At 53.3% G+C, this 27,657-nt stretch overlaps 1 protein-coding gene across 2 annotated transcripts in view; it reads right to left on the bottom strand.

Moving 5' to 3' along the window:
* The window catches only part of PRRX1 (paired related homeobox 1), a 41,531-nt gene extending 15,046 nt beyond the window's left edge, over nt 1–26,485 (bottom strand). For both annotated transcript variants that reach the window (XM_074598572.1, XM_074598573.1), the window contains exon 1: nt 25,892–26,485. In XM_074598572.1, the coding sequence (XP_074454673.1) occupies nt 25,892–26,132 (241 nt within the window). In that variant the 5' untranslated portion in view covers nt 26,133–26,485. The remainder of the gene's footprint in view (nt 1–25,891) is intronic.
* Nucleotides 26,486–27,657: the final 1,172 nt, after the last annotated feature.

Here is a 27,657-nt window from a genome sequence, read left to right as displayed (position 1 = left end):
GGGACCTCCCGCCTGCGCCATGGCCAAAAGAGACATTTCCAGGAGGGTTTCAAGGCCCAGCACCAGCCGGTGACCCTCGCCCACCGGGAACGAGGTCTTGGGGGTTGTTGCCTTCCTGGTGGAGAGCCTGGAGACATCTCCAAGCTCCTCAAGACTAGTTTCTAGCATTCAAACAGTCTCCACCCGCACTTATCGGGCGCTGCAGGGACCTGAGTGCAGAGGCATCCCCCGTGCTCTGCTCTGCGCTTCTGCGGGTCTGCAGAGCTGGGGACCAGGTCTTCCTGCAACCCCCACCCGCTCCGCTCCTGACCCACAGCCAGGGCAGCAGGAGCTCCTCCTTGGCAGCTAAGAGTCCTGTCCTATGGCACATGTAAGACAAAACTGCTTTGCGGGGTGGTTTCAGCTCTGGTGCTCTGCTTCTCATCTGACGGGAACCTGCAGAGCACATGGGCAGTTACAGCGGCTGAGACGTGTGTCTTCCCTAACCACGTCCACGTTCCCACTTGCTGGAGCTGACAGAAGAAATGAATTTAGAAAAAACCAAACAGTAATCACGATGCAATGGAAATCCAGAGAGCCTCCCTGCAAAGACATGGCGTTAAGTGTGAATTACTGGGAGAACAATATTTGCGGCAGCAAAAGTATACATCCTTCCCCAGAAATTGGTACAAAGCCATTGAAAGTCCCCCTAGATCCCACAGACCAGTCTGAGTTCCTCTTTAACAGCTCCGCTTTTATATTCGCTAGGGTTTTCCTTCTGGGCATCCTACAGCTCATAAGGCACATGGCTTAGTCCTGCTCTTCTAACAAGTCTTTCCGCCGGGTCTTGGGGTCAGAGTGTTCCCATAATACAATAAGCGCTGTATGGATCTCATAAGCTCCAAGGCACAGTATGTTATGTGTTTGGAATTCCTCGTATGCTTTTATACTTTGTTTTACATATTGTAATTTTTATATGCATTACCGCATTGATCCTTGGAAAATTAATTTAAAAAAAAATATATAATCAAAAGCAAACACATATTTTAAAAGCCTGCCAGCGGCAAATCATGTTCTGTGAGACTGCACTTTGTAACTGACAAAGAGACCAAACCACCAGACCGTGGCGGTGATCCAGCGGGGTGGATTTACCAGGCTCGGGAGGGGACACGATCCCAGGGAGCTGTAGTCCTCCCCTCTCCGAGTACCTCGTTAGGGCAGCCTGATGCCGCAGAAGCATTGGACCCGTGACAGAGGAGCAGAAATGCTCCGCTGGCCAAACCCCACTAGGGTACCCAAAGGTATCATACCCAACAGGGATCTGTGCATCCCAGCACAGCACTCAGCCGCAACGACGTCCAGCCGCTGGTGCCAATATGACCACCAGACCTTGCCTGGAGGGCTGGAGCACCTCAAGCCTTCACAGCCTCTTCCTCACGCTTTGTTAAGACCCAGGACCAGTGCTTTTGGCAGGGCTGAACACGTGCAAAGTCACGGCTTTGCAAGGTCAGGGGTATGACTTCCAACGCCCACATCCTCTTCTCATCAGCTCCCCTTCCCATGCCATGTGTCCTGATGTTTCATCTTAGGAACGGCATTCAGGCAGCCAAGATCAAACTTCCAGCCTCCGCCCTGCTCCATCGGTATTTTCTTATTTCCAAAGCCGCCTCTCTACACTCTTGGCCCCCTCCCCGCCGTAGTTTATTCCAGATAACGTCTTTCTCCTCTCCAGCACCCTTTCTTGTCCTTTCTACAAAGGCTTGAAGAGACGAGTTGTGTAACGCTGCCCCTTCTAACTCTAACGTGCGTGTGGTACATCCGAACCAGCACGACGGCTGGGAGAATTCTTCTTAAGAGCCACCACTGCTCTTAGCTTGACCGTGTAATGAGCACTTCCCATCCAGGACCAGACCGGCGCACCAGGAAAGCCAGGATCCATGTCCACCTGGATACCACCAGCTGCCTCAAAGACAGTGGCAACAAACCATCATGACAATTAGGCAAGGACAGGTTATTAATCCACACTCATATCCCTCTGCAGTGAGCTTCATAGGGTTACACTCTACAAACGGCACGCTATTGTTTCCACCTGCTTCCTTGTTGGATTCACCTGGCGTCCCCTTTCTCTTCATGTTCAGAGGTGACCCTCAGAATGGTAACTAGACATGAATCACAAAAACGTGTCACCTATGCCCCAGGCTTCAGGGATCGATACGCCCTTTGATGCCAAGCTGCTGGGACAAGACTTTAACAACAAAATACGGAACGTGTTAAGGAGACTCCCCCCTTGTAGGGACCAAGCGTGGGGCAGATTTTGATTCCTTCCATAGGAAGGAGTTCCTAGAAGGAGAGCAAACCTGAGGCAGTGCTGGTGCTTGGGCCAGGGGTTAATGGAGCCAGGAGCACATGACAGACACCACTACAGTTGGTCCAGCCCTTCGGGATGGTACATTTCAGTCTTTGCAAGGTCTCTCCAGCCCTCAGAGCAGTCCCCGAGACCAAAATAGTCAGAAACCGCTTCCACCCTCTTCTGATGGCCACAGATTCAGAAGGTTGAGCCTCCCTGTTAGTGCTCACGTAGAAGGACGCATCAGCCCAGAAGCCACGAAGTGGGGACCCTGCAGTCCCCCTCCCACCGCACACCCACCTCAACTCTGGGCAATGCTGCTTTTATTAAACTTTCTCTTCTGTTTAAAAAACGTGGCAAAAAAATCCTCATGAACTTCAGCTAGAAAAACTTCCTAGTGGGGAAAATTAGAAACATTTTTGCAAGAAGCAGTTAGTGTAAAAAAAAAAAAAAAAAGGGGAAGCTTTTGGGGGGGGGTATTTTTTTCAGTCCATACATACGTTGCAGATGAACCACTTGGCATTTTGGGCCTTTCAAGTGGCTCGTTTCCAAACGGTGTGGCAGCCGCCAAGAGCCTGCAAACGTTACCCAGCACAATCTCCCGCCCGCACCGGGAAAGACTGACTCAAGCTGACCGGCTTCATGAATGTCTCCGTTTGTTTCACGTCCCCGCGGAGGCCCACCGTGCCGTTGAGAAGTGCCATTATTAAACAGCCCCATCCCGACCGGATCTGGAAATTCACTTGGATGTGGGGTTTTTTTTTGTAGGTGGGACCCGTGCGAGCAGACAGACAATGACCGGTGGGATGCGCACACCAGCTGGCCCCACCGGTAGGCAGAAACACTCTTTTCAATGGATATTTCATCTGTTTTACTGTTGAAATATCCAGGACTGCAAACTGCATGGCACAGAACGACCGTGCCGGGACCACGGGCTGGGAGAAAGGGAAGCGCAAACGATGGTGAGAACATCAAAACCAGCTCTCTAAAGCCTGCGCTCCCCTTTCACTAGTATCCAAAAAAAAAATAGTGTTTCGACCAAATTGGACCACCACTGCCATCGCCCCTTACCAAGCAAATTGGACTGGAGCCGCTGCAGAGCTTCGCTTAGAAATCCAGATTTTGACTGTTAATGCATTTTTATGGGTCCCTTTTGATCACAACTGGAAAAACAATGGCATCCGAGATCCAGAAATAACAGAACTTGAGCCCGGCTGTCAGCATCCAGCCCACTTGCCTCTTCCAAGGGCTGTGAGCATCCTGACCAGGAACGTGCTCCTCAGGTGGGGAATAAAGGACCTTTACATCCCGCATTGCTACGGGAGGCAAAGGGATTAGAGAGCGTAGGGCCATTTCAAAACAACCCTTTCTCCTTCCCAGGTCCATAGTGAAAACCTGTTCTTCTAAGGCCAGGGGACAGGGAGGAGGGATGAGGCTGGGGGCTCTGGGGGTTTTTTGCTGGACATGGGGACATTCACCAAAACAGGAGGGTGGATGGGACGGACCACGGGCTCCAGCGTGCCCCGCGCCCCGGCTCTGCGGGATGCGAAGGGAAACCGGGCTCAGATCCACCTCCATCCTTAGCCTCTTCTGGACGGTGAATGCATTTCACATTAGCTAATAAATTGCTACATCTTATGTTTCTTAGCCTGCTGGAATGATGAATATTTTGGAATGTATTTTGGATGGTCGCCTGCCAGAGTTGAACAATCAGCTAGAGATTTTAAATCAAAAGGCTGAAAAATGGAAACCTCTGTATTTCCACAAAGTTCACTGCAGTTTGAAAGGCACAACTCCCAGCAGAGGAGGCAGAATAACGATTGTCAGAGCCGCTGCGAACTGGGGCAAACGAGGCATACGTTGGAAACGACAATCCCTAATACGGAGTAACAATCTTTGCCTCCAGGTGATGAATATATTACAGGATATCTGCTTATTGCTGCCCTTAATCTGACTGAAACGTCAGATACTCTAACCTGGAGGATCAGACAATTTTGGGGACCTGTACAGAGGTGCGGGATATCTCAGGGACAAAGCACGGCTTTCGGTCTGGTGCAGGGCTAGCAGATGAATGCTGCCGTTCTAGGACAATTTAACAGAATTTAAGTCTTTTTAAAGGCTCTAGCTAACAAATCACATCCGTTGCCAGACTAGGCGCATCCTCACCTAACAGAGGAGCATCTCAACGCCAGCAAAAGATTTGACGGCTCACCCAAGGTAGCACAGTTGGAGAAAGAGGACTACGGACCCGCGCTGTGTCCCGTCCCCCTGCTCCAACCACCGCGTCCCACCAGCTGCGGGCGCCCAAATCAGCTCACGCAGACGAACGGTCACCACGTAACGAGGGCTGAGCAAGCTCAGCACAGCCCCAAAGCTCGGACAGAAAGACTCCATGGATAAAGGAGACCGGCAAGTGGTCTTGTCTCATCGGAGCAGCCACAGATGGAGCGGGTCCAAGAAATAAGCTTCTCTCTCCCCCGTGGAGATGGGCTGTCTAGACACATTGGCAAAGCCGCGCTGCCGAGTTTGCAGCGCTGCATCCTTCTTGTATACAGCCTGTCAAATACAGCAAATTCCTGTCCCCCCGGCCTGTTAGCATGGGCATTTTTTCAAACTTCCTAGTGTCAGTCATGTCCAGAAACGTCAATGACATTTAATGAGAAATTTTTAAACAGATTTTTGTGGAAAACATCTTACAATTTTTTTGATCATCCCTCCGGCAAAATCATTTGCTGGTCATTTCATTATTTCCATTTTTAATAACAATTAAAGTAAAAATGAAATAAGTTGAGTACAAAGTATTTTTAGGCCAAGAAACACTGATATTTGAATACGAATTGCAATGAAAAACCTGGGGAAGGACAAAAAAAAAAAAAGTTCTCCAAATAATAAAAACTATTGAACAAAAAGCTATGGGAGCTGGGTGCACTTCAAAATAAACCAGAAATGGGACACGTTCACATTACGATTGTGCCGTTCAGCTTGTTGAGTTTCACAGCACGGAGATTAAATTAACAGCAAGTAAGCAAAACCACCTTCAGTAGATGGTATGAAGGTACACAGCAGCTATTTCATTTCAGTTGCATATGCAAATGCTAGCTGGTGTGTTTGTGAGTAGTGCAGACCACGTTTCCTAACCATCATCAGTGCTAACGGCGAGGCTCCACACCAATGCTCTTAACCCTTTGCAGAAAAAAACTGTCATTTTTGATTCATAAATGAAGGCAGATGGACTTATTTCAGGTTAAGGGGGCTCCATAGCAAGGTTTAATGGCACCCCAGCAGCTGATGGGCACCACCATGCCCCCGTACCGAGGCTCCTGAAGCTCAAGCTCAGTCCCCTCAGTGTGCCGGACAGTGAGCACCGAGCATCGCCCGCACGGGGCCCCACATCGCAGCAGCTCCCTCTGCCTCATCAACCTACCAAACCATCATCCCGGGGCCTGGATGTCTGGGTTGATTTAGCGAGCAGCGGCCGTGGGATGGGCTTCCCACTCTGCTCCTCCACCGATGGCACCCCTTGAGGGGACTTCTGAAATCACCTCATCCCTGGGAAAAAAAGCTCAGTTGCTCCTGGCTGCTCACAGAAACCTTGGGAGCCTTTGACTTCACTTCAGAAATCTCCGCTGACCACTTTGGTCCCAGAGATAAATGCATTGGTACGTGTGCAGGTGACCCCCTGCCAGAAGTGCCTTCCTCCCTCCTCCTCCTCCTGGTGACCCCCTGTCAGAGGTGCCTTCCTCCCTCTTCCTCCTCCTGGTGACCCGCTGTCAGAGGTGCCTTCCTCCCTCCTCCTCCTCACGCAGCTCTCCATACAGCTCCTGGAAAGAGGTACCAGGGGTGGACACTACGGCTCTGGCTGAAGGCCCTCTCCTGCCAGCCTCAAGTCCCATCCCCGCACTGGAAGCGCTGGCAGCAGTGCCAAGCCGGGACTGGTGAGGAGCTGTGAGCAGCCAGACACGAAGCTCCTGGCCACGGGCCATTGCCAGCCCGCGTCCCTGCAGGCACATCCCTCTGACCAGCCCCAGGCCACTCTCACCAGCTCCACAGGCTCCCCCTTGGTCACAGAAACTGAATTAAAATGGAAAGACTCAGACCCCCGCATGGGAATCCAGTGTCCTAATACGCCAACAATGGTACCTGCAGACTGGTTGGAGCCTGGATTTCCTGAGATGGGTCTGTTGGGAACACCCTTCAACTTTGGGCACGAGGGACAACTACAGAGTGGTGCCAGGTAGACTGAAACATCCCCTGTGCGGGTCCTAGAGCAGGCATATTGCTATGGGAAGACCATTGCCGTGCAACGTGGTGTAACAAAGATCAGAGCACCCGAAGAGCCACAGACCAGCTCGGAGAGAACTAAAGCAGAACGGTCTGGTCCTGAAATAGGTCCTCTTTTTCTTTCAAGCGCAGCTCATTAAATGTTTGCTGGAAAAACAGAAAAGCATTTTCCACAGAGAAGAGGACATCCAAGAAAAGCCCTTTCGGACATAAGTTGGCAAGAGGCTCCCAAGCATTTATCTTCGGCATAGAATGTGCTCTGTCAGGAGGGCTGTAACTAACAATACGCTGAAAAACATGCCACAGACTTCCACTGTATTTTATTTGGCGCTAAGGGGTTATTCCTCAGCACAAAGTATTTGCAACTGGCATCGGTTAAACGAGAAATTACAACCTTCAAAAGACCTACTTAGCGTCAGCTGCAGAAAGTACGGAATTTGCCATGGGCTTCGATGACAACAGATTATGTCCCATAAAACGCTGCAAACACGCTCGGCTACAATGCTGGGCACGAGCTGCCAGTTCAGCTGGTGGGGGGGGGACACCGGGGACTCAGCGCTTCCTGCCCCCTTTTCGAGAGGCTCCCGCCTGGTTTAGGACTGGTGACACGTCTCTTCCCGATGCTCCGGCTCACGTGCCGGCCAAGTTCGGCCACGGGGCTCGAGACACGGCAAGCTGATCTCTGCAGGGACCGAGTGGGGTCGACGGGCAGGCGGCAGAGCCGAGCCAGGCTGCAAAGAATCTCCGAGCCCCACAGCAGCATCGTGCTCCATTTGGAGCGAAATATCCCAAGCTTTTTAGCCCCACAGCTCGTTAGTGCTAAGGAGGAATAAGAGAGAAGTGTCTCATTCCTCTATGCTGGATGTTCAGCTGGGACAGACTGAAGTGAAGAGCATGGATGGGTCAGGAGGCCATGGAACCCTGGTGGTTAGGAACCATGGAAGGGGTGGGTTAGTGGGCTGGGTGCCCAAGGTGGTGATTTGGGAGCTCCATCACCTCCTGATCCTGCACAGCTCAGCCACATCCCAGGATGAGAGACAGCTTTGCTGCCCCTGTCCCACAGCAAACTCCCCAGGCCCCCAAACCTCCTTCCACTCCGGCTTGTCGCGTGATCCAGAAAAGGAAACCTGGGAATCGGGAAACCTTCCTGGTGTTTGCTCAGGACGAGCACCGTGTCCACGCAGGAGCGCACATGGAAGTGTTCTGCGGAGAGCCTAGGGAAGGGAAGACCATCACCCGGCCCCCGCTATCTTGAGTTAACCTCGAAAAAGTGGCGGAGATTCTCAGTCCAGAAACAATCACTGCCTCGGCTCTCGGAGCGGGCTCCGGAGAGGTCGGCCTGAGCGAGGTTTTCCTGCCGCAATCCCGGAGCCCGCTCAGCGAGCTGTAAAACGCTCCTGTCCCCGCGCTCTGCAAGAACTTGACCGTTTCCTTCCCCAGCCCGAGTCAGAGCAGCGCGGCTACAGCAGACCTTAAAAGACAGGGGTTTATTGGGCAAAGACCCCGCGTTTACTTTGCCCTGGCAGGATATTTAACCATTCACGGGACTTGTGCAGCAACAATAAAAACAAAAGCGGGGGGAAAAGGAGACTTTTTGCACAACTCTGCAGCCCGCAGCAGGCAGCCTGCCCCGCGTTAGCACGCGCTGCTCCAGCCCTTATAAAGAGCAGACAGCCTTTGAGTTAATCCCTCCTCCTGCAAGCCCAGGAATTGTCACTTGGCTTGAAATTAAGTGTGCCTGCCAGTCTTTACGGGGCTGGGGGAGAGGGGATGGCTGTGCTTTGGCTGTGCCCTGCAGCACAGCAGGAGCAGCCAAAACGCCACCGACCGAAATGTTCACGGAACATTAAGTCGGACCTTCCCAGAATGGCGCAGTTGCTTCTGTATCTGACCGGCACTGAGACAGGCTCTGGGCAGACTGCGCCTCCTCTCTGTGCACCCTCTTGGGTTTTTTTAACCTTGAAGCTGACTCTCGTCCTTCCGACTTAGACACACTTGACAGAGATGTACCTTTTTTACGCCAGCTTTTCACCAGACCCCTGAATCTGGAGCTTAAAGAAAAAAATCAAGGAAAAAAAAAGAATTAAGAGCCACGGTCCTCTCACAGAAACGCCGAGACTGGAATTCAGTCCCGCTGTACTGGCACGGCGCATTCAAGCGACAGTCCTCCCATAAAGGCTTCAGGCGCTCCGTTAGCGAGCCAGGCAAAACCCGGCGTCCTGGTACTAAGGGCCTATCGTCAGCCAGTTGGCCCAGTTTTAAAAGCAGAAGTGCGACAGCTAAACCCATCTGCAGAGCCCTTTGATGCTCAAGCTGCTTGCAGTCAGGCGCCTAACTACAGGCTAAAATGCCCAACTTGAGGCAACCGCACGGGAAAATCTCAGCCATTTCCCACTCCAGAAGTCAGACGGCATTTTTGACAGGGCAGACCCTGGAGTCCTCTCCTAGCTAGGGAGCCTAGTCAGGGGGAAAAAAGGCCCTTTTAAATTTATTCTCTTTACAGAGACTCACAGGGAGACCAAGCCAACAATTGTAGCAGAATCATGTTTTATTTCCCAACGTCTGACGGGAAGAAGCGTATCAAATCGCGTGTCATCTGCTGCCGCAGGCTCGTTCCTGAGCGGGCGCCTGAGACGCAGGGACCGCTCCCAGCTCAGATGCTGCTTTTACTCTGCGGATAGTTTAAGCGCCCCCGATGAACAGAGACGCTTTCCCAAATCAAAAGCAAGAGGAATAAAAACTTCATGTAAGTTAAACCCAAATAATATTTTGACCCAATCTGTTCCCAGCATTAGAAGGATTGCCGAAGCTGGAGATGAAAAGCTCCTTTTAAGCTGGAGAATTCATCCCCGATGAAGGACGGATGAGTTACTACAACAAATATTACATTTCATGCCGGCTAACAACACACTGATATTGCCTCACACGAACAGGGGTGGCAAAAGCGCTCCCGTTGATTATCATTTACACGCAGATGACTTCCAAGTCCTCTTGCTTGCCGAGCCCGGGCTGCGATAGGACAAGCCGTTTTCTCCCACAAACCTCTTCCATTGCTCAGGCATTTGTTCTGCAGTTGCTCTGGCAGTTTTGCTGGATCTATCACCAGGGCACAGAGGTAATAAAATACTACAACTCCCCACCCCTGGGCACAGGCTGTATCTTTCCCTGGTTACCTGCCAGCCTATGGCCAAAGTCGAGAGTCCCACCCTCGCTGCCTGCCGTGGGAGACCTGCTGCTGCCCTCACCCAGAGCCATGTCCAGAGAGACGGGTGCCCACGTGCACCCTAACCACACGTCTGCCCCGTAGCTCCACCATCAGCTCCACCAGCACTGGCTGAAACGGGCCAGGCTGCCCCAAAACAGCGCTGAATCCCTGAAACTGCCCGGGTGGCTCTGGGGTATCCTCTCCCACCTGGCAGTTGCCAGTACTTGAGCATCAGCCTTTCCAGCTTTCACCAAAAACTCCCCACGCCTCCAGTTTTCACACAGAAAGGACTTCAACTTCTCTCGAATCATTAGAGAAAACGAGCCTGGGAAATTTCACGGCTTGAAACCCAAGCACTTTAAAAAGTTACTACCGATAGTAACCAAAGTAAACCGACACCCTGCGTTTGCTAGAGCAGAGAGCACGTTTGCACGGCAGAGATTCTGCTCCCAAGGTATTGGGTCTCCTGTTGTGGGTCTTCCCTTTAAAGTGTAAAATTCAAAAAAAGTGGGAAGTGTTGTCGGAAAGCCCCATCGAGGATCTCTTCCCCTGTCCCGGCTTTCCCTCCTCCTTGCTCCCTGTGCCAGCTGGGTTCCAGGCACGCTGTGTCTTGCTCAGAGCCTGGCTTGCCACGTTGAGGAGAAGAAAGTTGAAGACGGGCTTCAGCCCTTTGAAGCAGCCACAACAGAGAGGACATCCTCTCCCCAGGGACACGCCGCACGGGGCTGGCCCAGCCAGCGGGACAGCAAAGCCAACGTGCAACGTGTGGCAGGAGAGAGGCAGCGACGGAGGAGAAGCCATGGGCCAGAGCTCACACCAGCCTCCCACGGGAGCTGGGCAGCCGGAGAGGAGACTCTGTCCTTGGATGGGCTACTCTGGGCACCGAACCCCTTGGAGGTGCCTTACAAAAGGGCAGCCCAGCTTCCCCAGCTGGTTTCAACTGGGTTTCTGGAGAAATCACTCACAACACAACATGCTCTTTGCCTCGGATCCCCCTGTCAGTTTTTGAGTTGTTGGCCAATTTCAACCACAGCTTAACAATTTGAACAGGAATGGCAAAGATAATCCAGCTCCTACAATTTTCTTGAAAACCCGGGGGCTCAGCAAAAGAGAAGAGGCATTATCGATGCCGGCAGCAAGAGACCAAGCAGCTGGGCGAGCCCAAGCTCTTACAAGACACCCGAGAACCTAGACCAGAGCACGTTGCTGCTCGGACAAAGTGAAGGGAAATCCCAGCAGAGCTCAGCCCGGATTGCCCCACGGACATCCCAACCTGGAGGTGCACAGCGGGAGGAGCATCATCGCCAACGGCTGCCTCCTTCACATCACACCCCCTCGCCTTCCTCAGCGAGGCCAGAGCTGGAAGAGCCCAGGACTCGGACTGGGCAGCCCGAGCCCCATGTTTTGGGTACGGACGCGCCAGTCTTTATAACTATTAAACCTGGAGAAAGCAGAGACTCAGGTGATGGGGAGCGCAGTGCTGACCGCATCCCTGTACCCTGCGCAGGGAGGGCGAGCATCCCAACTTCCTGCGGGACCCTGGCCACACCACAGCATCCACCCGTGATTCCCTCCCTTTTCCCGCTGCCACAAACCTTCCTGTGGGTTCGGACCAGTAGATGGCACCAGAATAACAGAAAAGCCCCTCCGGTTCTGCCCTCCGCATCTCCCCAAATCCTCCCACAGCATCATCCCCCCCCCATACACAACTGGGCACTGGCAGCAACCGATGGCTTTCGGCTCTCCACTTTAAAACCCTGTTTGGAGCTGACTTCTAACAGGACTTCTAAAAGTTTTAGCAAACAAATTCAGGAGAGAAAGGGGGGAAAAAAAAAGTCAAAGTGGTTTCTTTCCATTTCGAGGCTTATAAAATCTTCCCCCGCCCCCTCCCCAACATAGATGCTGCTTTTAAATGAAAACCAGAATCAAAGTATTTACCCAAAGCATCTGCTTTCTCCATAATTGCTTTAATTTGGAGAGGTTTTCCCCCCCTCCAGCTGGAACCGACAGAAATTTCCTGCCTGCTGCAGTTGAACAGAATCTGCATTTCTCAACGTAGAAGCAACTCACCCGAGAAATGCTGGGCTACGTTTTTAAGTAGGAAGGTGCCCGTCTCTTTGGCCCTTGTGACTGTCGACATTGTTAAAGGAAAGTCTAGTACTTCTTCCCAAGCAGCCTCTGCTATTAGCTAATGGCAACATCCTTGCCCCCGGTGGTTTGAGCATCCTCTCAACTCTCTCAAAACAACAGGACCAGCTTGGGTCAGGGTGGATATTTTCCCTCAGGAGAGCCTGTCTCTTGCACGCTGGGCATGCAAGAATTCTTCACTTTACAGAGAGGCTGAGCTAAAGCAGGATTAACAGCCAGGGCCACAGCTGGTGGCACAGTTTCGGGTGACCACAGCACAGTTTCAGGTGACCCTATTCCCACCCATGCCTTGTGGAACCTCCTGATCATGGCGTGGAGAGCCACGTTTTCAGGAGGAGGACTTGGGTGAAGATGCTGGTGGTCTCCAGGGACACTCGCTGCAGCGCAGACAGGACTCCCCTCGTCCCCGAAGCACGACAAGGTGTACCCCAGCACCGCGCAGTGATGCCGAACGCCCCGGAACCGCGGCCATGGCTCTGTCTGGGGGAGATTTAACGTTCTCGTGAAAGCACATGGATTTTTTTCAGAAGCTTGAATCCCGCCTGGAGTCAATCTGGGACAAATTCAGAGACCTCCTGACTTTTCACACCCGGGACTGAGTTTTGAATGTGGCTCAGCTCAGCAAAGTTTTAGGAGGAGCTTGATTATTTTGATCTTTCTCCCCCATTCCCATTATTAATCAGCAAAGAGTAATACCTCCCAACCAAACCACTTGCCAAACCATTTCTCCGCATACTTTTTGCTTAACAGCCCTTCTAGGAATGGAGCACAGTTGGAAACCTCCCCACTTCCATCCTCCTTGGCCAACAGCGTGTCCATGTGCACACGTGGCCACCAGCACTGAGCATCGGTGCTGGGAAATGCCCAGCTTGGCAGGGGGGAGGAAGGCTCCCATCGCTGCGGGCTCGACGGCAGAGCGGAGGGCCAGCCACGAGGGCTTCGTGCTATGAACGCTCCCAGAGGGAGCCGCCTTTCTGCGGCTCTTTGGCTGTTCCTGATTTCGGCAGGCTCCTCCCCGGATGGCGACAAGCGAATGCAAAATGGAGCGCAGACACGGGCAACAAGAGATGTCTCGGACCACTGCGGCCCTGAAAGCCCTTTTTCTCCCTTTCCTTGGCACCAGCCCTGCACAGCCATCTCTGACCTTCCCAGGGAGCCCACCCTACCAATTGGGAGCCCCTTTGTCCCATGAGAATGCTAAGCACGTTTATCCCCCTCCCCACCATTGATTAGATTTGCAGCTCTCCCTGTTTTCCTCATTTTATCCAAAGCTGACGGGGTTGCGATTACAAGAGACACTGTTCACACAGACTCTCAATCTGGCCAGAAATACCACAAATCTCACGCAACAGCCTGTTTTCTTCAGAGCAGCAGTAAACTCAGAAGAGGTCCCGAAACAGGAGATCAAGTTGGGCTGTTTCCACGTCTGATGTTTGCCCTCTGTAGTTCTGCAGAGGTTTCTCTATCTCTGCTATTCCTAACAGCAGGATTTTGGGGGGGACTGTCCTATAAATGAGTGGGGCAGCTGGTTCACTTAAGAGCCTGAGTTACGATCAGAGCTGAGGACGTAGTTTTTCTTTTTTGTTTCTCGCTATGTTTTGGTTCAAACCCGTAAACAGACTCGCACCGAGTGGATCTGCGTTCCCCATCTGGCCCTGTGATCCAATTTCCTGGCAGGAATATCCCCAACATCGAATTGCGCAGGAATGCTGCAGCGCGTCCCTCCGTCCCAGGGCCAGAGCCGAGCTCTTCCTTTCGCCGGTTTCTGCGCGAGACCCAGCCACGGCGTTTCACCCAGTTACCCTGCTAGCGAGACCAATAACTCATGGCTGACAAAAGCAGCTCTTCCAAAAGGGCTTCCAGACATTCACGGATGGAGAAGCCAACGTTCTCCTTCGGAGTTATTTCTAGTGATTACATAGCATCTCACAGTCAAAAAAAAAAAAAGCATGTTTTCTACCTCCTTTGAATGCATGTCTGGCTTTTGCTCTCAGCCACTGGCTCTTGTTCTACCTTTCTCTGATGGATTGAAGAGGGGGAAAAAAAACAAAACCGCTCAAAAGAAAGACCTCTTCCTAGAGAGTCACGGAAATGGGGATTCAAATCCATCATCACAAGTGTCTTGGAAGGACTCTCAGCGTTGCGTGGCCGGAGAGGGACCGCGCTACGTCACAGGAGGAAAACAGCTCCCACTGGGAGCGGAGACCAGGGAAGCACGGCAGAGAGCAGAGCCCTTCCGAGGAAGCCTGGAGAGCAGCGCCGTGCTCAAGAGGCGGCGGGAGAACGGGGAGCCCACCACCACCCCCGGTGAGAAAAATCAGGATTCAGCACCCAGCTCTGCACAGAGTGCTCCGACACTGCGAGAACAAGACGTCCTCTTCACTTGGTCACACCAGCCTCCTCCAGACACAGACCATCTCTGGCCGGAGGAGCACACAGCATTCGCAAAGGCGGACATGAGCCTGCACGGATTGATGAAGGGCAGCTTTTTGGGGCGTGGTTTTTTTTTTTCCCTCCCGCTAATCACAGATTACTTCATCTTTTCCATCGCACCAGCTACTTCCAGCCCACAATGCCAAAAGGCACGCCAAGGAAATCTGTTGCCTGGTTTCCCAGCAGTGGGTTCCCCCCCAGCGACCGTGTCCCTTCCCCATTCACGTGCCTTCCCTCAGCTGGATGGGTCCCTCTTGCCCCACAGGGACCCCAGTTGAACACAGCACAGCAACCTGCTTGGAAAATTGAAGGCAGCGCCATTGTGCTGGCCAGGACAGACGAAATGCAGGGTTTAGCACACAGGCATGTTCCCACTAAAGTCACGCAGCCACTGAAACTTGGGACTCCCTTCCCAGGGCAGGAGCTCTACACTGTTTATCCCTTCACATGTTTGTCTCCACCAGATGTGTGCTTGGGGTCTCCACAGCATCCTTGCACCACCTCTTCCTCACTAGACCTGGGAGGATTCCCCTTCTGCCTCACTTAATCTCCCTTGCTGCAAGAGAAGTAGGTGGGCTTAGAATCCATTGGGCATCAGTTTATACTCTCCTCTTCTCGAGCTTAAGCACCTCTTCTTTCCTCCTAAACTGGATGCTGGAGCTCTCCTTACTGCTTTTCTTCTCTGGACTTTTTTATTTTTCCAACCCAGTTTGCATCTTCCTCGACATGCAGCTTGCCCCAAACGCAGCCGCCCTGGAGCCCTCTCCATGGCTGAGCACAAGGAGAGGACGCTCCGCAAACGAGGCAGAACTACAGGAGATGCTGTGGTTGGAAAACATCTGCCTCTCCTCATAAAGATGCGGCGTTTTGCATTGAGCAGGGGAGTTGGTTCAAGGCCAGGTGAGCAGATTTGCAAAGGGCGCGTAGCCACAGCGCTCCAGCATAGGCTCCTTACACCAAATTCGTCCCCCTTTATAGACAGCAGGTTGACACCAGTGTCTCCTGTGCCGCCCTCCTTTAGAGGGCACCACGCAGAAACGCCCTGGGCTGTGACTTGCAGGAGATCTGCTCTGTAAGCTCATCGGAGGAGCGAGAGCCGCCACTTCCCCCAGCAAGCCCGATTTCCCCACTGGGAATAACTGGTGGAGACGAGATGGATCCGTCCCGTCAGGCGCCCGTGACCAGACCTCGTGGAGCACGTCCCGTGGAGGACCAGCTCTGCCGCAGCTGGAGAGCTTGGCCGGTGGCGGGGCATTCAGAGGAAGGGTTAGCACCAAAATAGGTCATTAGTGAGCGACGTGGGGTTCTTCATTCTTCTCCAGGCCCCTCGTTTTCCTAAGGGGAATGCCTCAGAAAGCCCACTGGGGGGGAGGAGGAATTTACAGTTCCCTTCCAAAAACCAGCCTTTGTTTGTTTGATCCGTTTTTTGGTTTTTTTTAAATGATCGAGTAACTTGTGAATACATTTTCTGATGATTCCCACATCCTCCCAGCTGGAGAACGGTTCATGAACAGACTCCAAACTCTGTAAATGAGCTTGTTAGTCATAAGTCTTCAAACAGGCTTGATAAACAACTTTCAGCCTGCAGGATATTCATCAACCATTCTGTCTGCCTGGTCTCCCGACACTAATTTATTATTCACAATGAGAGATCCCGCTCCTAAATCACAGGTGATTGTTTCTTTTTACTGATTAGCTGATTTTTTTTTTTTAAGGAGAAATAATGAAAAACAAATCACCAACAAGCAATGCATCGCAAGCACTTATTCCTGAGCAATTCCCCTTGTTTCCACGAAACGTATCAGCAGTTGTCCAAACGAAGGAAACTGTAAGTAAAGATATTTTTGGCCAAACCTTCAAGACAAGGCAACAGCCAAGAAAAAGAGTGCGACCATCCCAACCAGCTGCTGGGAATTCCAGTGCCTGCTGTCAAACCCTTCAGAGACCTTCCAGCTGACCGGCACGTGCCGCTCTCTGCATCCTTGGGGTTCGTGGAGAGCCCAAGCATCTCAAAATGTTCAGGAGATCCGAGTCCCCATGCAAAAATCCGCCACCGAAAACCCCATTTCACCCCATGGATGGGTTCATGCAGCAAACACAACTTGCCCCAAGGGCATTGGGTGCACTCAGGTGCACCCGAGCAGAAGGTGGGTTCCCTGCAGGAACAAACTTGCTGGAAGTTGCTCCAGTTCATGGAAGGGGATCTCCTCAATGCTAATCAGTTAATTAACACAGAAGGTGGTCGATTCCAGAGACAGAGGCAGATGAAACAGCAATTTGCTGGGGGCAATGCAGAGGGAGGAGAACCTTCCCAAGTCGCTGTTAAAGCCAAGCTCTTACATATCACACATCCAGCAGATTTCAAAGCCCCTAAATTAGGGGCTGGGATTGTACCCAGTTGTATGGGCAAGAAAACTGAGGCACAGCAAGGTGAACTTGGCCAAGTTACGGCAGCAAGTATACAGGAAAAAAAGACCTCAAGACTCTGTGGTCAAGGCACCAAAGCATTTTGGAGAAACAAAAAGACAGGCTGGGTCATCCTACTGCGCCTTCTCTACTGAGGTTTGGAGGGAAAAAAAGCCCCACTGTTTTCATTTGGGTTTTGGGTGCAAACCTTTTCCGGGCAGGCTGCTCCCAACACCAGCAAACACCGCCCTGTACAACCCCTGCCCTGCGGTCCCCCCAAGCAGAGCGGCCCCACACAGCCTGGGGAACACGTGGAGCAGAAAAATGCACTCCCCAGCAGGCTGCCTTGTGTGTGCCCATGAAATCCAGACCCGTGTTTCCACCACCACCTTGGCTCCCCATCCCTGATCCACGGAGAGGTATAGACTCCCATCAGCATTCGGAGTGAAGGCAGCCGGATGCAGAGCTTGGGTCTGGACTGGTCTTGAAAGCTTTTTTTTTTTTCTGTCTCTCACTGCAAAATCACCAATACATGCGCTCTGACAACCTCAAGCGCTCAAGACCGGACAGGCTGTGCTACCAGCTCCTGTCAAGAGACAGTCTTCCCAGTGCTGAATGGGAGCAAACACGCTCAGGAAAGAGACACAGAGTTGTCACCAGCTTTCTCCAGCACTGTCAGCATGGAAGTCATCCATCCCAAGCAGGAACTCCGTGACGGGTTCACAAACCTCTGCTCTGTACCTTCCATCCAGGGGGAAACGCAATGCCGCACGGGACAGAGAAGGATAACAGGTATGAAGCGTTACCGGCGTTTCAACCCATGGGGTGGGGAGAGCTCTGCAAAGCTTTACGGGAAACCAGCCCAGACTTCACGGGGACAGGAGCTGCCTGCAGAGCTACCGGCAAGGGCAGCCCTTTCTGCAGCACCAGGCCCAGAGCATTAACACTCCGTTTGCACTGTTACGGCTCAGGCACTTTTCCCTGTTAAAGTCCAATCCACCCCTGCAGAGCCCTGGCTCCGCTGAGCTGAGGCGGAGAAGCAACGGCTCTTTGAAAGCTGCTAGCGTGATTTTTTTTTTTCCCCCAAATGTGGGTCGTATTAATGACGCTTCCGAAAGAGGACAACTTCCAGAGCACTGAGCAGGTCTTCATGGCTTCACCGGCACACCGGCTGCAGCTCAGCCCAACTCACCCACCACTCGTTCAGCAGCCACAGACAACAAAACCAAGAGCAAACAGCAGACTGACGAAGGTCCCCATGGGATCAAAACCTACCCAACCTTGACTGGTCCAGCATCTACATTGGCTACAAGAGAGGGCTGGGAGCTACTTGGCTGCTGCTTTCTGTAGCCACCCACTGTGGCCTGGTGCCCCCAGGCATCCCGCTTTGTTCCCAGTGCCCCTGGGACTGCTAGTCCCCTTCAGAGCTGGATGCCATTTTCCTTCTCCAAGCCTGCCCACTCAGCAGCTGCTGGTGGCAATTCTGTCTTGTCTCCGGATGCACAGGGACACGGATAACTTTGGGCTTACTTTGGTCAAGGAGGCCACAGGAGAAGTTCATCCGCTGGTGGGCTCAGAGCAGGAAACAACGTCCCCAGGCTCCTGATGAATTCCAGCCCTCGGTGCAAAAGCAGTTTTGCTGCCTGAGCAGCTCATCAAGACGTGGAGATGGTCCTAGCCAGATCCTGAGCGGTTCTTTGGATGTTTGCCCTGCCCAGCAGTCTCGCTGACTGGCTGGAGTTTCTCCTGTAGGAAAATTTCTTTAGCCAGAAATGGGGGAAAATTTGGGTGGAATACGAACTGGACGCTGCAATAGGATGTAGTGACTTGTTAACAGCACAGCTGGCTCCCTTAACCTCTCTTCTACCCTTCCCTTCCAGGAACACAAGGCACCAGGAGGTCCTGGACTGCCACTCCAAGGCAAACGTTCACTTCATACGGGCACAGCAAATCCAGACTGTCTGGGACAGTGCTTGAAACACTGGCTTAACCTTTTCTCAGCCTCTGGAGGTGAGAGAGGAGCCCAGAAAGCTATGTAAGCTGAAATAGATGCTCACTGGCTTGCTCATCAGGCCTCTCTTCCCAGCTTTGGCCTTCGCAGACTCATCCTTGCAGATGCCAGGCTTTCCATTGCAGGAGGTGGCCCCCAGCCCTCAGGTTTGGCACCACCGCTCCCTCCCCTTCCCAACCAGCAGCCCCCAGATGTTCTCCTTTGAAAGAAACTTCTCTCAAAATTATGCCACCGCGCTCCCAGCAGATACGCGGTGCACCTCTGCTGAGCCCCCATCCCCACCTCACCGCGTCTCCCAGGGCTACGGGGTAGAGACCAGCTGAGTCCAGCAGAAAGAGCGCAGAGACTCTCCAGTGGCTAGTAAGAGGTTGAATTTATGCAGCAGCTCCCCCTCAGGGGGAGGCACTGCTGGCATCCTCCTCCACACCCCACCGGAGCTGGGTTTTCACACCCCTGTGAGCTGTCTGCTCTCCCACCAGAGCAGCCAGTGGGTTCAGAAGATCTCTTCCCACATGCGGCGGAACCTGTTATGGCTTTTCTCTTGGGGGAACCAGACTAAAAACCCGTGCTCTGTGCTCCACCGCCCGAGCACAAGTTGAAACCTTCCTGTGCCCTGCGTGTAAATTCCTGAGGACAGTTCAAGCCGAAAGTCAGATCAGAGCCTTGGACAACAGCTCCTCCAGCCAGCCTGTGATGATCCTCGCTTCACATCTCCGTAATCCGCCCCGAAATCCAAGCCTCCTTTAGGAAACGCGAGTAGGGTGGGGAACCAGCAAGGCAGTGATTCATCCTCCCCAGAAACGGAGGCCCAAGTCTGGAATATTGTGACACTTGGTAAATACTCGTGATGTACTTCATTATGCAACGGAGGCCCAGCAGGAGCACAGCTCCCTCAGGGCTGCTTAATACGGGTTTCAAAAACGATTAAATATATCATAAACAACTCCCAACCAGGAATAAACACCTATAATCCCATCAAACCATTCTGGTGATGTCAAAAACCACAGGAGCAAACTCAGTTAACCAGGGGAAAAAAGAAAAAAAGAAAAAAAGAAAAAATATATATACCCTCAAAGGAATTATGACCTTGTAATTCTGTGTCTGCCTTGTCAAATGCTCAAAGCCCCTCCTGCTTATTTATTACTGTGTCCAAGCTCTCGCTCTGCTTCCTAATGTCACATATTTGGATGCATGTTGCACCTCTGCCGAAAGGCAAACGGATGGTGCCCCTGGATGCAGGCAGCAAAAACTGTTTCATGCCAGCGCAGAAATATTCCACCGGCCCGAAAAAAAAGGGTTTTTCTGCATGATTCAAGGCTGCCCGTCAAGTCTGTAAATGCTAATACTCATCAACTGGCATACATATAAGCAGTCCATTGAATTGCACGCAATGGTGTGAGTAAGGATTGCACAAATTAACCCTGAGATAATATTTTCCCATGCGATCACGGCTTTATACATCATCAAAAAGATGGAAAATAGACTGGCTAGTAGTGGAAACTCGGTGCAGATGACAGAAAGCTGATGTTCATTAAAAGCGTTCTAGCAGTTTAGACCAAACCTTTAAGTTTTACGAGAGATTTCAAAATCTAATTTTCATGGAAATGTTTTCATTACATTAAGGGAGGGGGAAAAAGAAACCCCAGTAAAAACTTTCAGCAAAATCTTTTTCAAATTAAAAACTTGGAAGCTTTGTGGGGATGGATTGAAAACACAAATACCGTCAGCAAATTATGAGCCCATGAGAACCAGGAAGCAAAACCGATTATGATCAAAAAAAGTGAAATTCACAAACAAATAAAAGTCTAGTTTTGGCCGTCAAAAGGGGGGCAGCATGTCCAGAACTTAACAAACTGAGTCAGCTCCCTCCTTCAAATTCACGTGGCTCTTTTTTCCTTGTCAATAATAGTACGTTGTCCATTTTTGTTTGCTTTGGGGGAGTCCTATTTTTTTTTTTTTTTTTTTTTTTTTTTTTTAAGACTCCAGGTTTCTGACGGAGCCACATTCCCATCTCTTGCTGGCGTCCAGAAGCTCTAGAAACGTATGTGAAAAACACAAAATGTTTTTCACGCTTCAAATTGTCGGGTTCGGGGACGTAAGAAAAATATCCCACATCGCGAGATAGTTGCCGCAATAACCATGCGCCAGCCAGCCTGAGAGTGAAATTAAATAGATACGCCCAAGGAACATAAACGGAAAGAAGGTCAGCTAACTTCTAACAACTGCTTTGTGTTAGTTAGCTGTTATTCAACCTTTACTCAAGTGAACACTGTTCACTCCGCAAGAAGCTTCTAGGACACGCGCAGTCCAACCGGCACGGGTAAAGATTACTCCCCCAAGAAAAAGCAAGCTGTTGTATTTTTCACACAGATAACATAAACGACAAGTGCCCTAAAAATAACGTTGATCCGATCCTCAGTTTTTCCACATGGGCTGCTGGAAGAGGAGGATCGGTTCTGGAAAGCCTTTCTGGGCAGCACCCTGTAAGGATGCTCGCCGCTGCCCGCGGGGTTAAGGCACCGCTCACCCTTGTGCAACCTGTGGACATCAGCTGCTTCCCGCAGACTCTCCCTTTGTCCATCAGCTGTGCAGGACAGGAGAGGAAGAAAATAGCTGCTAGATTTAATCAATTTACCCTGCATTTTTTCCCCCACCTTTCTATTCTTTGTACATCCCCGGGTCTTCAGTCTCAGCGTCTTCTGGGAATGCGGGCTGTGTTTTACTAACAAAAGAGCCACTTCCTACTTCAAGATAAAGCAAAGGTTTGCAAAGAAAACCCTGGAGCTTCCTCTCACTTTCACCCTCCAAGTGGACTCAGCAGCCCAGAATCACTTTTCACATTTCAAAGCAGCAGCCGAGCTTTTCCACCTGTTTTTAAGGGGGCATACGTTTCTTTTTTGTGATGGGTGGGGAGGCACAACGCTGCAGAAAACCTCAGGATCAGCGAAAAAAAAAGAGAAACAATTCAATATTTACACACCCCTTTTTACTCTTGCAGCGGCCTCACTCGTTCTGATTATAAAGAGGCATAAAGCATAAAGAACAGCCCTACGGGAGCGGACCAAAGGTCCTTCAGCTCAGGATCCTGCCTCAGACTGCCAGTAAGGAGAGAGCCAGAGGGTAAAGCCCAGGAGCAATGGAGCTATCTCTGCCCCAGCCCATCCTCCTAGTCTCTCAGACTCCCGAGCCGGACGCTGCCTCCGCACAGCGCTGCAGTGAAGAGCCATCCTCAGTCCTCCCTGAAATCGTTTCTATTTCTGATCTCTACAAAATCCCGTGGCAATCTCATCCGTCACCAAACGAGAAGCCGAGACAGCCCTTCCCTCCTGCTCTCGACCCCGCTGCCTGAGAAGAGGGGGATGAAGCCAGCACGGATGCTCTGCTTGACCCCAGCCTGAGCACAGAAACTCACCTCTTCCCGCCCGCCCCGGCAGCGTTCCTGCATCCTTGGGAAGGAGCAGCAGTGCCGAGGGGTCGCGATGCCCACCGGGGCAGAAGGAGTCGTGGGGAGACGCAGGCAGCCTTCGCCCCAGCTTTAATCGCAAACCAGCCCCGAGGATATCTGCGAGCCTGGGAGAGAAGCGCAGCCCCCCGACTGCCATCGCCTTTATACTGAAGAGAAATTAAAGGCCAATAATAACTCAATACGCAGAACTCGTGCACGTACTGGACCAAAGCAGGGTTTGTTCATTCCTCACAAAAGAAACCCAGGCATAACAATTTTTCTTCTGCTGCTCATACTTTCTCCGTGTCATTTTATGAGCCATCAACAGCGAGACTCAAACAAACACACCGGAAAAAAGCAGAGGTCAAAAATGCCACCTTAAGCGGGGGGGGGAGGGGGAAAAAAAAAAAAAACAAACCAGAAAAAAGCTAATAGCTTACCAGCTCTGGATTTGGAGAATTAACCCTGCTCACAGGCAGGAGCTCTGGGAACCCATATACCACCGGCCAGGTTTCTGCCTACCCCAGAGAGGAGCTGAGTGCTGGGAAGGTCAGGGGGTCCCCTCTGTTGAGCTGGGACCCGCATTTCCATCCCAGTTTTAGCCAGAGTCAGGGAAAGCCCTGCTACTGAAGCAAGAGCTGGTTTTATCTTAACAGGTGGTTTTGCAATGAAGAGGAACTCGGGTTGCAAAGTCTTCCTGGCAAAGCGGCAGAGGCAGGGAGCTTTGCTGGGAATTCTATCAGCTTTTAGGGTACGGCTTTCAGAGCTACAAGCTGAACTAAAGTCAGTGAGAGTGACAGCTTCACAGCACCACTGGAAAATCAGCTCCTTAATACGCTGACAGTTCTCCCTGTAAATATTACAATCACAGCTACTCCCGAGGATGTTGTTTTTTCTTTTTTAATAAGAGAAACATTTTCCCCTGGACCTCCTTCAAATGAACCAGTGGTAAACATTTCCCCCTGAACCTCTTTCAAACGAACTAGTGGTGAAATAGTGCCTTCAACCTCAAATGTTCTAAATGAAACCTTTTGTCATTTCTGTGCCAAACTTTCCCCTCGATTTTGGATTACAAAAACAGCGCCGATAATTTGGCTTTTCACTTCAGTTTGGGACAGAAATCAGTGACAGATTAGCTGACTCTCCTTCAGGTTGGAAGAACATTTTTGGTATTCTTGAAACATTCCACAATTTCTCCAAACGGCTTTTACCTTCTCGCCTTTAGTAAGACGGAGAATAACCGAGCCCTGTGTTAGCTTTTCCACTGAACCAGCTCTCATTTTTCACCCAGAAAAGCTCATACCTCTATTGCATTGCCTAGCTCCAGCACAGTCCTTTTCCTGCACGGATTGGAAAACACTTCACAAAACACAGATGGGGAAACTGAGGCACGGAGGCTCATGGGATCTGCTAAACACACCAGTGAAAGAGCCAGAAAGCCCAGATGACAGCTCTGCCCAATAAACCAGGGAGAATTTATCCCCGTTTTTTTTTTTTTTTTTTTTGCTTACTTTAGAATACTTTTAAAACTTTCTAATTCACCGCAACGGCATTAAAACTTTTACAGCATTCAGAGAACTTCTAAATTATTTGAAGCTGTAGTTTGGTCCCTGCTTGGCAATGCTGGCTGGGAAACACACCCTCGGACTGAGGTTTTTTGGTCCGTTTTATGCCCTGAGAGCAGGGTGGGTAGCGGGGAAAACACAGCCCCTCTTTTCCAGGCTGATGGAGCTAGCCTCAGAGAGCAAGGGGCTGCGTCAGGAGCAAATCAGGTCCAAATATAAAATATAAACGAAACCAGAGGGTGAAACAGAAGGAAAAAAAGAGTTGTCTCTGTAATTTGTTGGTTAGTATCTTGAGGACTGGCCGGCCACAGTGTTGTGGCACAGGGGCGAGCAGCAATCACTGCCTTCCCCGCTAAAATATATGCCTTTGGGGCCAGAAATTGCATCATTTTCGCGGGTCCTGGGAAGGGAAAACTTTTTTTAAGCGGCGTTCGGTCCACCAGCCGCTCCCGGGTCCGGGTCCCTGGGAGGGCAGGGAGCCGCTCCGGCAGCCGCGCATCCCTCGCTCCCTTCCCGACCGCATCCCGCAATAAACCCGACTGGGAATGATGTTTCCCCCCCGACACACACACGTCCCCCCCGGAGAAAATGGCTTGCCGGGGATCCCACGGGCGGTGGTGCAAGGAGCGGCTGCTTTTTGGAAGGCTCCCCCCTTCCCCAGCCCGATTTTTCGTCGGGATCCGGAGAAAGCCACGTCGGACCCGCGGGAAAAGAGGGTCGGAGGCGGCTCCCGGTGGGAAAAAAAAAAAACCAAAACCAAAACAAATTAAAAGCGAACGAAAATCGCAATGTAATTGCAATCGCGATTTTCGCTCGCTTTTCGGGTTTGGCTTGGTTTTTTTTTTGGTTTTTTTTTGGCCCTACGGCAGCCGCAGGGCAGCCCCCCAGCCCGGGATGGGGGGCACGCTGGGAAGCGAGCCCCTGCCCGCATCCGCGGCCCCTGCCCGCCCCACGGGAGGCACGGCGGGGGCGGCCGCAGCCGGCCCTTACCCACAGCGAGAATCGCGGTCAGTTCCTGCGGCCGGGGATTTTCTCTATTTTTTTTTTTTTTTTAAACTGGAAGCAGAGGGAGGGCAAGGGGAGAGGCGGGGGGGGTGGGTTGCTGGCCCTGGGTGGGGGTTGCACACCCCCCTCACCCCGCTGCGCCGCGGCTCGCCCTTTCTGCCAGCGCTCCCCTTGGAAAATAACAAGCGGCGCTTGGAAAATGCCGCGCAAGCCGGCGCCCGTCCCCGCTGCCCTCCAGCCGCCGGGCTGTTGTTTCACGGCTATTTGCCTTCCCAAACGAGGACCCGCTAGAACGGGCAGCTCAGGGGCAGCTCTGCGCCCTGCCCTGCCCGCCGGGCCTGGATCACCCCCGCACCGGGAGAACCGGGGGTCGGGAAGGAGGGGACCGGCGGCGCCACTTTGCGGCGACGCACGCACCCTCGGGCCGTTTGCGAGCCGCGATGCTCCGGGCAGGTCGTCGGACAATCGTCCGTTCCCCATCCAGACCCACGAGCAGCTTCCCGGCGTCCTGCAAACTACGGTGCCGGTCCCAGATCCGACGGGTGGGTGGGTGGGTGGATGGATGGACGGACGGACGGATGGAGGCTCCGCCGCCTGCCGCGCCTCGCCCCATCCAGCCAAACTCCGTGCTCAGCCCCCCGGCAGGCGATGGGAAAAGGGGGCTCAGCCCTCCGGCCCGATCCTGCCCGCCCCGGCTCCCAGAGCTGTTTTCCTCCGGGTCCCCCGAAGGGAGACGGAGCGGCGCGGAGCGGGACCCGACGAGCGCGGCACGGCGGAGAAGGGCAGCTCGCCGCTCCCCCGTTCCCGGGACGCCGTTGGGGGAAAACAAGCGTTTTCGCACGCTGCCGGGTGCCGGCCCCGCCGAGGGCAGGGGGACGCGGACACGACCGTGTCGGGGAGCCGGACAAGCTGGCCCGAGGACCGGCCGGCGGCTCGTCCAGCCGCTTCCCCGCGGGAGCCCCCTCGGGGCCGGCACCGGCTCCCCCGGCCGCTCCGCACGTTGGAAGGACCGCCGCGGCCCCTCGCCCCCGGGGAGGGATGGAAGTGGGGTGTCCCCGCCACTTACTGTCCTGCTGCGGGGTGTCGCTGCCGCTGGTCAGCCCGGGGGACTCCAACAAGCTCCGGCCGGGCTCTCCGCCGCCCTCGTCCGCCTGGGCGGCCACCATGTCGCCCGCCTCCTCCAGGTCCAGCAGGTGACTCACGGAGAAGTTCTTCTTGGCTTGTAAATTGTCCAGGCCGGCGGGGCCGTCGAGGCGGGCGGGCAGCAGGGCCTGCCTCTCCATGGCGTGGGCATAGCTGGACGCCATGGTGTCGAGCGGGGCTTTTCTGCCCTCGCCCCCCCCGCCCCCGGGGGCGCCCACCGCCCCCGCTCCCCCCCAGCCGCCGGCCCTTCGAGGGAGGTGGTGGCGGGGGGGGGGAAAGATGCGCGAGGACCGAAGACGGGGGAACGGGACGGGACCCGACGGCGGCGGGAGGGGAAGCCCGAAGGGGAGCGGGCAGGGCCGGGTTTAAAACATGCCGGAGGGGAGAGGCGAGGCGGCGCGGCCGGCTCGGGGCGCCGGGGCGCGGGGAGCTGCCGCCGGCCGGGAGGCGCAGGGTGGCTGTGGGGCCGCCGGGGCGGGTGCGCCCCGTCCCTCCGCCTCCGCTGCCGGCGGCTCCCCTCCCTCCGCCCCTGCGCTGCCCTCCCCTCCCCTCCGCCCCGCACTTCAAACGGCGGGGGCGGCTCCGCGCCGCTCCGGCCGCAGCCGGGCACCCGGGGGAGGGCGGCCCGCGGGGCCCCGCCGGGACGTGGCACCGGCACGGCACCCCCCCGGGACGGGGGTGGGCAGCGACGGCCCCGCCGAGCTCATTAGCTCCTGGTTGGGGGGAGGGGGGGGCGGCTGGGGGAGCCCCACGGTTTGGGGGGGGGGCGTGGTGGGAAGAGGGGCGCAAAGGCGGGGTGTGGCGTGTCCCCCCCCGGCGTTGTCACCCCGGGGGTGCTCCTGGAGAGGAGGATGGGCACGGCCCTGGGGAGGGCTCCCGGGGCAGAGGAGAGGAGCAGGAGGAGAGAAATACGGTGAAATGGAGAAATAGTGAAAATGAGAAATGCAGATAGAAAAGGGGACAAAGAGAAATGGAAAAGAAAGTGTGAAAAGGAGAGAGGAAAGGAAGAAGAAAAATAGTGAAAGAGGAAGATAAAGTGCAACAGGGAACTAAGAAAGAGAAGACAGACCAAAAGGAGAGCAAAAGAGCAGAAGAGAAAGGAAAAAAAAAAAGCCAAAAAGAGAAACAGCAAAGAGAAAAAGACAGAAGAAGGAGGACTCACTCAGAGCTCCTCAGGCCAGTGAGCAAAGAGGTCCCAGCAGTTTGGCCTGGCCTGGCTGGCACCCATGGCCAAGGCAGAGGTGCAGGGAGGTACCCCTGGACCCTCACTGGCTGCAGGAGGACCCCGAGGGCAGCAGGGCTGGCAGCAAGGGACAGCAAGGGTCCTGCCGGCCAGGAAAGGCCGCCGAGCCTGGGCTCCGAGCTGCCACAGCCAGCCCAGAATTTCCATCCCCCCTGATCTGGGGAAAGAACATTTGATGCCATCAAAGGGCTCCAGATTGAAAACAGATGTGCTTCCCCGAGCCTCTCCATGCATTTAATTAAGGCACAGGCATGGAGGAGACATTTTCATCATTAGTTTGCTTTCAGGCTCCCCCCCTGCCCCCGGTCCCGGTTTACCCTTTGCAGTCTCAAAGACCCAAATGAGCATGGCAGGGCCATGGGGCTCTGCTGTCCCCAGCTTGGGGGCGAGCAAAGCTGGTGGGCACAGGCTGGAAAGGGCAGAAAAAGCACTGGGGCGAGGTTGCA

The sequence above is a fragment of the Larus michahellis genome, chromosome 8 (genome assembly GCF_964199755.1).
Source record: "Larus michahellis chromosome 8, bLarMic1.1, whole genome shotgun sequence".
Lineage (NCBI taxonomy): Eukaryota > Metazoa > Chordata > Aves > Charadriiformes > Laridae > Larus > Larus michahellis.
The sequence above is the reverse complement of the archived record's forward strand: the minus strand, read 5'-3'. Positions and strand labels throughout refer to the sequence as shown.